The sequence below is a fragment of the Enhydra lutris genome, unplaced genomic scaffold, assembly GCF_002288905.1.
Source record: "Enhydra lutris kenyoni isolate GAN:26980312 unplaced genomic scaffold, ASM228890v2 scaffoldscaffold6, whole genome shotgun sequence".
In the NCBI taxonomy this organism is placed as follows: domain Eukaryota; kingdom Metazoa; phylum Chordata; class Mammalia; order Carnivora; family Mustelidae; genus Enhydra; species Enhydra lutris.
In genome coordinates, this window is record NW_019154090.1 from 1,725,328 (window position 1) to 1,738,726 (window position 13,399).

The 13,399-nt window shown below is 61.7% G+C and overlaps 1 protein-coding gene across 1 annotated transcript in view; it reads right to left on the bottom strand.

Moving 5' to 3' along the window:
* Window positions 1–235: 235 nt before the first annotated feature.
* LOC111141492 (cadherin 4) overlaps window positions 236–13,399 on the bottom strand; it is a 511,455-nt gene continuing 498,291 nt past the window's right edge. The window contains exons 9-16 of the mRNA XM_022494091.1: window positions 13,213–13,398; window positions 6,935–7,188; window positions 6,255–6,397; window positions 3,641–3,874; window positions 2,687–2,920; window positions 2,464–2,603; window positions 1,830–1,994; window positions 236–624 (exon numbers count right to left, since the gene is read on the bottom strand). Of these exons, the coding sequence (XP_022349799.1) occupies window positions 418–624; window positions 1,830–1,994; window positions 2,464–2,603; window positions 2,687–2,920; window positions 3,641–3,874; window positions 6,255–6,397; window positions 6,935–7,188; window positions 13,213–13,398 (1,563 nt within the window). The 3' untranslated portion in view covers window positions 236–417. The remainder of the gene's footprint in view (window positions 625–1,829; window positions 1,995–2,463; window positions 2,604–2,686; window positions 2,921–3,640; window positions 3,875–6,254; window positions 6,398–6,934; window positions 7,189–13,212; window position 13,399) is intronic.

The following is a 13,399-nucleotide window of genomic DNA, read 5'->3' on the forward strand; positions in this document are numbered from 1 at the left end:
CCGATTCCTTAATTGGTGTCTTCAGAGCTGGGACTAGCTGGGGCTGGGGGCGCTCCGGACTGGGGTTGAGGGGACGTACGTCTGCTCGCTTTTCGTCTGTCTGCTCGCTTTTCGTCACTCCTGAGTTTGAGGGAATCTGATACATGTACCAAAAGGCACTTTCATTTTTTTTTTTTTTTTTTTAAAAACAGTGCTTCTGTTCTAAGAAATTCAAGTTAAGACAGAGTGCCTCTCGCTGTCCTTCGGTGCCAGTCAGCTACTGTGGTGGGTGGCGCGCCGCGGGGCGAGACGTGTTCATGCCAGACAGCTCACTGTTGGGGGGGCTGGGGCGGGGAGGGACCCCCTAACACACCACTAAATGACACGTCCGCGGGGAGTCGGGAAGCCCGGCACCCCCCGCGGGCCGCTCCGCGGGCGTCAGTCGTCCTCGCCCCCGCCGTACATGTCTGCCAGCTTCTTGAACCTGGGCCCCCACTCGTTCAGGTAATCGTAGTCTTGGTCCCCGGAGCTGGACGAGTTCAGGGAGCTGACGGAGCCCGCCGTAGAGCCGCTCCCTTCATAGTCGAAGACCAGTAGGGAGTCGTAGGGGGGTGCTGTGGGGTCATTGTCCGCGGCTCGGAGTCCCTGGGGTCACAAAGACACAGCGTTAGGGTGGAGAACGTGCTTTCTTGACCCAGGGCCTGACGGAATGCGGCTTGGAGGGGTGCCCAGGAGCAGAGTTGGGGAAGCAGGCCAGGAAGGTGACGTTATTGGGCCTTGCATACAGTAGGTGGTCAGTAAATGCTCCCGTGTTTAACTGAGGGGCCTCTGGGAGAGCCGAGGAGGGATGGGGTTTATGGAAAGGGCCGCCTATTGAAGGCACCTAACACAGATGCTGGCACCGCCAGGCCAGTATCCTGAGGCGCGAGGGCTGAGGGGGTGGCGGGGCTAGGTGCAGCCCCTCCTAAGGGGGCAGAGTCCCTGTCGCTGCAGCACAGAACATGAGCCTGAGGTGGGCAGAAACCAGAAATCTCCAGCGTTCATTATCCGCATGAACAAAACTGGGGGGGGCAGCAGGTCTTGCTGGAGGCCTCTCTCGCCCCCACCCCCCGTGTGGCCTGGTCCGTCCTCCCTCCCTCCCTCTGCGCCCCTGCCTGCTCTGCCCCAGGACGGTCCCCGTGACTGTGGCGTTGCGCGCACCCTGCCCCCGCCCCTGGGGGGCGCGTGTTCCTGCCTGCTCTGGGCGGTCCCCGCGCAGTGCGAGCGGTGGCCGGGGTGCCCGCGGCCGTCCCTCGCAGCAGGACGCGCGTCGACGCCCAGCCCCGCCCTGGGAAGGGGCGCCCTCGCCGCCCGCGGTGGGCATGGCTGGCTTTTCTCGAAGCCGTATTGAAAACCGGCCTTCGATTCGCGACCGAGTAGGCGTGCGTCCGGGCTTCGACTTCAGTCCGGCCCGGGGGAAGCGCTGTGTCAGCCGTTCAGCTCCTGTGCCCTCGTGGAGCTCTGACCTGCGGCCCCGGACCAGCGTCACGGAGTGTCCCCGGTCTCCACCGGACTGGGGGCTCCACCTGCTCGTGTCAGTCCCCTTCAAGTTAGCTTCGCAGGTAGTGGGGGCGCGCCCCAGCCCTCTTCAAGACGCGCTCGGCGTTAGAGAGCAGGCGGTAGGGACCTGGGCCTCGGGTAAGGGCGGGGAGGGGTGTGGCCGCACCGCCTCGGTCCCCAGCCCAGGCCTGGCGGGGCCTCCTCATCGCTGCCCGGCCGTCCCAGCGCGATGCGGCCACGGGACCTCATTCTCTGCGGGGGTGGGGGGGCTGCGCAGCAATCCCACCCCACCCCCGCGCCGGAGCACCCACCTCGTTGATGAAGTCCCCAATGTCCCCGGGGTGGGGCACCACGGGCCTGACGGGGTACTGGGGCTCTGCGCCCACGGGCCGCTCATCCACGCGCCGCACGCCGGGCGCCTTGCTCAGCACGTGCTCCATGGCCTCCGGCTGCTGCAGTTGGCTGAGGTCATAGTCCTGGGGGGCGGCGGGCGAGGAGGGGGGCAGGGGTGTCCTGTTGTGATCCTGCACCCAGCATGCCCGGCGTCCTGGCCCGTCACCTGGTCCGCCCTACCCTGATTCGCCCCCGTCAGCCCGGCCGCGAGGCCCGTGTGGGGTCTGTGCCCCGCCGCCCTCGCCAGTCTGATGCGCCCCGGCGCACCCCAGCTCCGGTGGTGCGTGTGTTCCTGGGAGCGCCCGCCCCTCTATCTTCAGGGGGCACGGAGCCTTAGCGGGGTCAGGAGCTGCCCCGAGTCCCCTGCCGGCCGGCGCAGACCTGGCGTCCAGCCAGGCAGCCCCCTGGATTCACCCTGCGGCGCCCCGTGCGTGGCTGCCGGATCACCCAACAGCCCCCGCTGGGGCTGAGGTCCGGGGCGGTGGGGAGAGAGCACGCGGGAGAGAGGTCCCCCTGGGCCAGCGTGGCGGGAGCAGGTGCAGGGGGCCTCACCTGGTCCTCCTCACCGCCCCCTTCCTCGTCGTACTTGAGGATGTTGTCGCGGACATCGTCCTCAGGGTCGATGAGCAGCTGCTTGGTGTGGCGTTCCTTCTCCCTGCGTTTCATCCACACGACGAACAGCAGGACCATGGCTGCGGGGGCAGGGCCACACGGTGAGCAGGGTGCGCATGCGCGTGGGGGGCGGGGTGCATGCCTGCGGCCGGGCCGTACTCACTGAGCAGGATGGCAATGCAGATGAGGATGGCCACGATGGCGCTGGTGCCCAGACCGGCCGCCGCCACTGCGCCGATGGTGGTGCAGTCCCCGTGCTCGTCGCACGGGCACACCTTGACCTTGATGATGGACGTGTTGGACAGCGGGGGGTTTCCGGAGTCGGTGACGATGATGGGGACATCGTACACGCCAGCCTCCAGGTATAGGACGCGCAAGCTCAGCTGGGCATAGTCACCTGGCCCAGAGTGAAAGGACAGGCTTTGTTCAGTCTACAACTAGCACTCCGTTACAGCAAGACATCCGAAGGGAGAGACGGAGTCTGATAGCATGACAATCTATACCTCTTTGGTTCACGCACACACACGTGCATACATGCACACTCACGTTGGAGCACTCCACAAAGTGAAAAGACATTGGCAATTCAAGGAAAGAGCAACTGCAACTTGTTGGATGAAAAAACAATTTCCTTAATATATAAAGAGTTCTACTAAATCAATTAGAAAAAAAAAACCTTCCCAGAGAAAAATAGGCAAGGTGCTCTCTTGTATTCCCAGAGAAACTAGAAATTGGCGTGACCCTTCTAGATGCAACCTCACAGTGCTAGAAAACTTTCAGGAGTTGGATGCCCTTTTATACAAAAAGGCCGCATCTAGGGAAGTAACCTGAGGAAAGACATCGGTTGGGGTCCCATCAGTCAGTGGCCAGTGCAGGAAGCAGTCAGAGACAGGAGTGGCTTGGGTTGTAGGTATTGATGGCTGTGTTCGTTCTGATAGTGGGGCCAGGCTGCCTTCATAGCACCCTCCAGGGATGGACTGGCACATGGCCAGGGGCCCCAGCCTCATGGGACCCCATGGGGGAAAAGGGCCCTGTCTCCACAGCTCACTCTTCCATGGGCCCCCTTGAGGTGCGGCACCCCAGGCGTGTCCAGTTCTCCTGGAGCGTGAGGCAGGCTCACCATTTAAGCGGGTGATGGTCCAGTTCTTCCTCACGGCGGCTGGGACAAAAGGCAGCTCGAAGACATAGGGGCCGATGTTGGGGTCAACGTCAGCATCGGCCGCGGTGATGTTGATGGCATTCAGGCTGGGCTTCTCGCAGATCTGCGCCTCCTTGGGCAGCAGCTCTGGGGCATTGTCGTTGATGTCGATGAGATAGATCTGGAGGGTCCCGGTGCCACTGGCCGGGGGGATCCCTGTGGGACAGACACGGCGTGATCCTAAAGAAGCGGCTCCCCCACGACCTCAGGCACACAATGATGCACATTGGGTGAAGACACAGCCCCAGTGCCCTGCCCAGGGTCAGCCCCCAGCCCCACCAAGCCCGATACCCGCAGCTAGACGCCCTCAATCAGGGCACCGTCGGGGGGAGTGCAGGAGCCCAGTAGCCTGCACCCCATTCCGCTGTCCTCTGTGCTTTCTGCTGCTTTGGCCATGGGTTCATTTGAAATCACTCTCTAATCCAGCAGCTCCCCTCCAGCCAGGGCCGGCGCACCTCCTGGCCAGCCTTCAGGACCGGGCTTTAGCAGACCCCGTAGGTCGGGGAAGGCAGGAGGGAGGCTGGCGGGTGGTTACCAGGCCCTGGCTTTCACTTGCTATGCAATGAACCTTTGTGCAAGCACTCTTGCTGTTCTTGCTCCTGGAGCCGGAGGCGCACCGCTGTCCTAGAACCCGCCACAGCAGACCGCCAGAAGTCTACCTCAGGACTGTTGCGCATGCCGCTTCCTAACTCTGGGACTCCCCTGCTGCCCCTTCTTCCCCTGGCTTGTTCCTTCTGGTCCCACGGTCAGCGCTTCACAGCCAGGAGCACAGCTACAAGCCCAGCCCCTCCCTCCCACACCCTGTTTTGTTTTCTTCCAAAACGTACTCCCTAAAATTATCTGGTTGACTTGTTTCTCATTCATCTCACTGGGGCAAGAGACTGCTGAGTTGTCCCTCAATATCCATTTCCCCTTTGTCCTTAATAGAAGAAGCAGAGCCCCAGATTTTATCTGGGATCATGACCGCCCAGCTGTTAGACTACATTTCTCAACAAGCCGTGCGGTGCAGTGAGGCTTCATGGCTAAGTTCTGGCCTTTGTGAGCTGGGGGTAGACGTTCTTAGAAATGCAGGAACATGTCCCTGCCTTCCTTGCTCTTCTTCCTATTTGCCAGAATGTGGTCGTGATGACTGGAGCAACAGCAGCCATTTTGGGCCACGCCATAACTCGTGGCCAGAGTGAGCCTGGTTTCTCAAACCTGACCCTGGCCCCCCAGGTCTGCCTGTCTCCAGTCTTCTTTTATGTGGGAGAAAATAAGCTGCAATTGTGTTGAAATTTCTATCACTGTTACACGGCTGAACCTAGTTTTAGCTGACACACAGACCCTGGGGACGTCAGCCTTGCAAGGGAGGGACTTTTGTTGGGTCTGTCTACTGATGGGTTGTGCCGGGCACAGAGCAGCTCAGCAGTAGTGAGAGCAGGAGCAGTGTGCTGACTTGGGCCAGGCCCCACTCCCCAAACTTTTGAGGACACTGGATCACTTAATTCTCATAGCTCTGGGGGAGGGGGTAGGGTTGTCCCCACTCAACGGAGGAGGAAACTGAGGCACAGAGCCGTCAGAACTCTTTCCACCACTAAGTGATGCTGGGACTTATCCCTGGTTCTAGAACCTTCTCCCTCACTCCCTCTCCCCTCCTGTGCAGAGTTGGCTGGGTATTTGGGGCTATGGGCCTCACCAGCTTCTGGATGCCCTGGGTCCAGGGAGGAGTGGCCTCAGGGCCTGGAGTCCTAGCACCCACTTGTGGAGATGCTGTCCACATCCCTTGGAAGGTCCAATGCTCACAACTCCTCTTCCTGCCCCATGTGGGCCCCACTACTGCCACCTCTGCCCAGACCTCCTCACCCCTGCTTGGCTCACTGTCACCCCTGCAGCCCCAGGCTCCTCAGGGCTCCTCATTCTGGCTCGGGGGCCTCACCGTCACACTCTCCAAGCTCCCAGGGCTTGTGCTGCTGGTGTGTGGCTTCTCACGGTGCCTGCCCAGTCTCTTGGGGCCCCTCATGTCCCCTCCCACCCCCAGCTCTGACAGAGGGCTGCAGGGGTCACGGGTGGTCAGAGCCACAGGGGGCAGCGTCCCAGGGGCTGCTTAGGGGAAGCCCCCACCCCCAGTGTGTGGTCAGCATGACGGGGCTGCTCAGGCAACACGTGGATGTGGTCGGCTGCCCTCCGTTCGCCAGGTGGGGAGCTGAGAAGCGGCTCGGGTCTCGTTCAGCCGAGACAGGGAGGACAAACGTCACGCCGCCTCTGCCACCCTGGCTCCCCCGGGGAGCGTCACGCATGAGCGAAGGGGCACGGCTTGGCACCCGCACGTGAGCCTGGTGGTCAGGCAGCGGCTGTGCTTGGAGGCCTGCGGAGAGGGGGCCGCGGGGGTGCTGAGGGACGATAGGGCAGGGCTCTGCGTGTGGCACGTGCGTGGCGCCCGCCTCCCCGCTTCCCTCCTCCGGCTTCTCCGGCTGGGGGCGGGCCTCCCTCTGTCTCCCGGCCATGGAGCCCAGGCTTGGGCACGCCCCCGGCCGTAGCCCCCCGGACCCAGGCGCACCGTTGTCAGCCGCCAGGAAGGTGGCCTCGTACACGTTGTTTTTGATGTACAGGGACTCGCGGTCGAGGACGGCGGCCGTGGTGATCTGACCGTTGGTGGTGTTAATGTGCAGCCAGTTTGCTGGGTCCGACAGCTTGGAGTATCTGAGGAGGGAGGAGGTGAGGCGGTGAGGGGGACAGTGGCCCCAAGCCCCTAGCTCCACCCGCTGTGGGGCGCCCGCCTGGACATGGGGAGGTTTCCCTGCCCACCCGACCCTCACAAGGACCCCAGGAGGAAGATGCCCTCCTTGCCCCCTCTCTGCAGACGGGGAGACTGAGGGACGGAAGGGGTAGGTGGCCTGCAGCGTCACAGCTGGTGACCAGCCAGGTCAGAACCAGCCTGACTCGCGAGACGGCTGCAGGTGCTGGAAGGTCTTCCACCTTCTTGGGCAGCGACCACGTGGTGCTCGTGGCTGGCTGAGCGCCAGTGGCATCGCCTTGGCCGCCTGGATCCCGCGGTACGGGGGTTCGGGCCGTCCCCAGGACGGGGGCTCCTGGGGCTCCCTGCCTGGAGGGATGACACAGGTCGGGCACTTCCTGGGGTGCAGGTGTCACTGGGCAGGATGGGACTCCTCTGCGTGGGAAGCAAGGGAGCCCAAGGGTGGGAGGGAGCCCCTTCCTGCAGCCCAAGGCCGGACCCACCGCACAGCCTGCTGCATGAACCGGTCAGGGTCCACCGCCGAAAACGTGGTCAGCACGGTGCCGGTGGGCACACCTTCCTCCAGGCGGATCAGCTTGTGGTTCGAGGGGAAGTAGGGTGCCTCGTTGATGTCCATGACGGAGATGGTCACCCCGGCCGTGGACTGGAAGGACATCTGGACCCCGCCGGCCAGGGGCGCCTGGTTAGACACCATCACAGTCAGCATGAAGGCTCTGTTCAGCTCGTAGTCGACTGCCTGGAATGAGAGAGGCCCGCAGGGGTGAGTGGGCGCGGGTACCGGCGGAGTGGGCTCAGAGGGGAAAACTGTGCATGGGTCACCGGGTCAGCGCCCCCTTCTCCCATGATGCTGGTCCCAAGGGAAGCTACTTCCAACCTCCCTTGTCTCTGGCTTCCCATGGGGCTTGACAATGGGAGGAGAGTTTGGGGTAAAGGACCCTACCGTGCCTTCCCATCGTGTCCTGGTAGGGCCATAGCTGGGCTCCTGGGGCTCCAGCCCCCAGGGGGTGGCACCCCTTCCCAGTGCCACCTCTCAGCAGGTGCTGCTCCCTCCAGGCTGGTGAGGTCAAGGCCCCATGGCTATTTGTCTAGGAGCCCCTTGCTGGGTGCAGCAGGCAGTCTCTTCTGTTGTTCTAACCCCCCCAGTTTTTGGTAGTTTGGCACAGCAGCCCCAGGGCTCTCCCTCACCAGCTCTGTGGGTTCTCTTCCCTCTGCACGTGGCTCCTGCAGGAACATGATTCCTGGTTACACCCTTTTGGGGCTCCAGGACCGTGACTGACAAATGCTAGAAGGGGTCTGCAGTCTACCGTAACTCCCAGGAAAAGAACGGCTTTAGGTGACCAGGGCACAGTGCTTAGATGGTAGGTCCTGATGTGATTTATTTTAAGGACAAGAATCAATGCAAAGGAATCTTCGGCTCACTTGGCTTTCTCCCTGAGGGTAGTGATTGGGGTTTGTTAACTTTTTAAAGCTTTTTATGTATAACGTAGGGTAAAGTAAATAAACACGTGTGATGATGTGGTTAGGAAGTAAGATTTTCAGTGTAAGAAACACAAGTATGATGTCATCAGAAGGAAGTAAAAGCCTCCAGAGTTAAATCTGAAATGAATGACCCTCTGAATCGGTGGAAGGGACGGAGACGGTCAGGGTGGGTGCATGCTGGGCCATGCGGCTTCCCAGCTCTGCCCCCGAGAAGACGGGGCCCAACCACAGTGAGCAGCGAGCACCTCTGGGGCCTGGATGCTGGTTTCTAAGGACCCGTCCTCACTGGAGAGACGGCCTGCAAAGACATCTAGGTCCAAAGGTCTGCACTCTGTGACTGTGTCGCCGTCCGCGGCACAGGGACTTTGTGCACTGATGAAGCTCGGGGTATTGCACTGGGAGCCGGCCCGGGATTACCCAGGTGGCCCGACATAGCATCCGAGGGTGTTTACAAGGGGGGCTGGGGTCCTTCGGCAAGGCAGCAGGCAGTGTGGGGACTGAGGCAAAGACGGCTCTGGCTCTGAGGACGGAGGACCAGCCACGGAGTAAGGACGTGGCTCGCCAACCTGGAAAAAGCCAGCAATGGAAACACCAGAGCCCCGGGGGGCGGGGCACAGCCTTGCAGTTCTCTGGTTTCAGCCCGATTTTGGACTCCGACTTCCAGAAGTGTGAGAGGGTCATGTATTGTGTGAAGACACCCAGCTTGACGCGAATGGTTACAGAGTCGCCGTAAGCAGAGAAAGACCGCGGACAGCTGCTGGTCTGAATGGACCATTAAAGGCAGCAAAAGAAGCTTCTGCCTTTCTCTTGGACTCTGTATTAGTTTCCTGTTCTGATTTTGTGGCTGAGAGGAACACAAATTTGTCGTCTTGCAGTTCTAGAGGTCAGAGGTAAAAAATCAGCATCCCGGGGCCGTCGGGTGTGGGTAGGGCTGGGTCCTCCTGGAGGCTCTGGGAGGCCCCCGTGCTCTTGGGCCCGCCTCCCCCTGCAGAGCTGCGGCCTGGCCCCTCGGAGGCCCTCTGTGACCTGTGCTTCTTCCCGACGGCTCCCAGGACCCTGATCTCCTGCCTCCCTCTCCCAGACACGCTGTGAGCCCAGGGCCCCCCTGGATATCCCGGGGTGACCACCTGTCTCAGAATGCTTACCTGACTCACACTTGCTAAGCGTGTGCCACACAATTCCAGCCAAGGAAGGACAGAATTTTAAAAGCACCATTCTGTACTCGCTAGTGAAGACATTTACATGCACAAGGGTCACCAGCAGACGACAAAACCGGATGGAGACTGACGGCAAAGGGCATGTTTGCAGGTACGAAGCATCGTACTCGGACCGCTGGCTGATCGTAAGGGGGAAGAGTCAGTGATGGGAACGATGGGAACTGGCTGTCACCTCCTGAGCCCACTGGTCCTGGATGACCAGAGTGGGACAACCAGGCACCACGGGCTTCCGGATGCGACCCAGCCCCAGGCACAAGGCCTGTCCTCAAGGTCTAATCCCAGGTTACAGGAACTGTGGGAGAGTGAGGAACAAGATTTACCAGGCGGAAGGCACATGCGGCCTCCCGTAGGCCAGCTGACCTGTGTCTGTGACAGGTCAACACTGGGTGGAATGTTCTAGATTATGAGAGAGTCAAGAGGTGCTCAACCAACTGCATGATCCCTATTCGGATCCAGATCTGAAGAACCACGGCAAAGAGACACTTTGAGGAAAGTTAAAGGACATGGAACAGACTCGCATCGGAGGATACGAAGGGCGGACGGCTGCTCTCGTCAGGGGCGTGACAGCTGTGACAGCGTGCACGTACGGAGGCCAAACAGATTACTGATTGGGACGCTTCCGACTTACATAGAGATGCGTGGTCGTGAGGTCTGGGAGTTGAAAACCTCTTTCAGCAAGAACTGGAGATGAGACAGGCCGGAGCAAGCTAACAGCTCAGACTGCGGCGTGGACAGGACCCTCCCTCTGCTGGGCGCCCGCACGCGCTCACGACGCACACAACAGCGTGTTTCTGCTTGGAGAGGAGTTGATCTGCAGGGTCGGGAGCCCATGCCTGCAGCCGGCGGCGCCTCTCCCCACCAACCCGAACCCCAGCCTCCTCGGGGTCCCCCAGCTGCTCAGTGTTTGGCTTGGGTGAGCGTTAAAGACCTTACAGCTGGTGCTTCTACCCTTTGCCTTCTCAGCGCGGCTACAGACGAGGCGTTAAGTACGAGAAGAAGGGCTTTATGATGTCAGGGGATGGGCCTGGGGGTTCCCGGAAGCCCGATGCCAGCCCGACAGGAGGGTCTGGAGGCCGATGCCCTCTGGAGATCGGGGTTCCGGGCTGACCCCCGTCATCCTCTCCGGGTGTGATCTTCTTGTCGGCCTGAGTAGGGGGGGTTCCCGAAGGCCCCCCTGGAGTCCTGCCGTGAGATGCCACTTCCTTCTGTGGCACACACCTTGTCGTGCTGATGTCTTCCCCTGCCCTGACAGCCCCTTGAGGAGGGGGCTGCCTGCCCCTTATATCAGTGCGGTGCCGCTGGGGGTCAGCGTGGGGGAGGACACCCCCCTGGGCCATCCCCATTGCTCATCCCCTAGCACGAGGCCCGGCGCTGCTCAGGTGCGTGTGCGGCAGGGCCTTGTGCCCACAGATGCTGCCCAGGCTGGACCCTCAGGGGCCCAAGCGGGCAGCCCGTCTGAGGAGGCACCCAGTGGGGGGTGACTTGGCAGCCGAAGGACTGAAGGACAGCGCCCGGGGCTTCAGGCCGCACACCGGGGGCCGCTCCCACAGGTGTGGCGTGGCTCTGCCGTCCTGGGCACAGATGCCCCCACATCAGCCCCCGCGTCCCCGCTGTGTCCGGGTCCCCACACCACCAACAGCGGCTGACGCCACCGGCCCCTCCCCCGGCCCCTCAGAGAGCCGTCTGGGCACGGGGCTCCTCCATGGCAGTGGACAGTTTCATAAAATCGTGGTGGCCCTTCCCTCCGAACAAAGCACCCAAGGGAAGTAATCGTTCTCCCTGTTTATCGGTTCATGTCCCCGGGGGACACGGAATAATGTTGTGTGTCATGCATTAAGACCGTGTCACCCGTCCGAGTGAGAAGGCCTTCCAGAAAGACTATTATGACCAATAAACGTCCACAGGAGGGTGAAATAAAACATATTTGTAATGGAGAAATCGATAGGTAATTTGGCCCACCAGTTTCAGTTAGAGTGGCCGGATATGCTGCCCGGTCTCTGCCCGGCCCCTCCCCAGATGCGGCAAGGACCCTCCGCTAAAAGGCGAGGGGCTGGTCTGTGGCCTCTGGAGAGGCTGCCCGGCGGGGGCAGGCTGTGCGGGGCAGGGCTGGGGCAGGCGGCAGGGAGGGACTGATGAGCTCCCATGCACTGCTGCCTCGGGGCTGTTACAGCAGGACTGCAGGGGCTGGGCTGGTGGGGGGGGGTTGTCTCTGGCCCGCCTGTTCCCTGGGGCTCCTGCCAGCGCCCCTGCCCCCCCCGGTCCTGGGGCCAGAGCTTGTCCTCTGTTTCCAAAGACGCTGCTTGCTTCAAGGCTGTGCTCCAGGTGTGCGGCAGGAGAAGGGGCCTGGGGTTGGTCTGAGCCTGGAAGAGGGGGTGTTGTCGTGGCGGGAGGTGGGGGAGGCTGGGGAGGTGGCGGAGGGGCTCTGAGGAGGCTGGGCACGGGGCCCACGCCCACTGGGGCCAGCGGTCTGACAGCAAAGTGGCTGTGCCCCAGCTTGGCTAGAGCCTGAGAGGTGGCGGGCCGGCATGGGGGGCAGGATGGAGCTCAGGGGCGTGGGGGGCAGGGCAGGGGTCAGGAACACCCGCCTGAGGTGACTGGGCTGACAGACGACACAGCCAGGATCTGTGCGAGGTAGCCGAGGGCCTGGCTGACCACACACACGTCTACCCGGTGTCTTCTCCACCCTCAGAGCAGCGGAGGCCGCGGTCCAGGAGTCCCTCCACCTGGGGGCAGGGGGACGGAAGCGGCAGCAGGCTGTGTAATGAGGGGAAGGCTGGGGCAGTGACGGGCCGCGTGGCAGAGCGTGAACACGGCAGGTGGCCCGACTCCTCTAGGGGTCCCAGGGATCCTGGTGGGACTGAAGGGACCTTCCTCGCACCCTGGGGAGCCTGTGGGAGCACAGCCGTCCCGTATCCTTGGTGACGATGTTCACAGTGAGGACAGGAGCTGCTTCTGTCAGCTCTGCTGTCACCGTGGGCCGGGTGCTGTACCAGATCTGTAGCCAGGGCCCGCTATAATGTCAGCGACAGCCCCGGGCATAGGCCCCGCATCTGGGGCACAGAGAGGGCTACAGGCCCATGCCAGGGGTAAGCGCGTGAAGAGCCAGCCCGGGAAGCCAAGAACATATGCCCCCCGCCCCAGCCGGCAGCAGACTCCCCCAACCGCCTCACACCTCCCATGCCCCCTCCTGCCCCACCGGAAGGTAATGTCTGAAAACACCGTGTCTCCACCGGAGGGAGTGAAAATAACCCGAAATGCCATCTAAGACGAAGCATCTTGCCTTAAACAGACTTTAAATGTGGAGTTCAGAGAAAAGCCCGTGTGGAATAACAAGGAGAAAAGGGAACACAGAGCCGTGTGGCCCAGCTGGTGAGTGTGGCTCGGACACGGGGTCCAGTCTCCGCGGGACAGCACGGCTGCCCATGCTCTCAGTGCTCAGGGTTCCAGCGCTTGTAGGGTGGGATTCATCTGTGACATGTGACAAGCGCACATCTCCACCACCACGCTGGAGAGGTGCGAGTCCCCCAGCTCCCCTCCCTGCCCCTCATCATCACACCCCTGTTCCCAGCACGTTTCTCGAGATTCGTCTATAGTCGCGACACCGAGTGCTGGATAAAGGCCGTAAGGGGAAGGAGAGGTAGGAGCCTCTGCTGCTTAGGAAAGCACAGGGGGGTCTTCAGTTTCAGAGAGATAAGACCTGCTGTGCACGGCGAAGACGTACCCCTTCCTGGCTGAGCTGGGTTTATCTCAGGAATGCAAGGATGGTCTGACATTACACAGGCTCTCAATGGCATTCACGCACTAGTGGACTGAGGCGGAAATACAACCCTCTGGGAGGGCACAGGAAAGTGATCTTTTGGGGGAGGGGCAGGTCAGGCTGCAGAGTCCTTGGCGGTCGCGTGACCAGGCCTCGTGAAGCCTGCCTGTGACACGAGCAGACGGGCGCAGTCCTTTGCGCCCAGATGTCAGAGGTGGCTCGCACTGAACCGTATCACTTCTGTCCATTCTGTCCTGGGTGGTGGCAGGGGACAGAACCCACGACGGCTGGCAGGAAGACTACCCACCTTCACCACAGTGACCATGCCCTCATTGGTGACGGGGTCCGTGCGGACGCTGAAGTGTCCGGAGGGGTCCCCGCTGATGATCCGGTAGAAGGCGTTCCAGTTGGGCGAGTGGGGCTGATCTCGGTCCATCACGGTGAGGTTTGCGACCACCACCTCCACCTGGTTTTCCGGGACCTCCCCCGCGTAC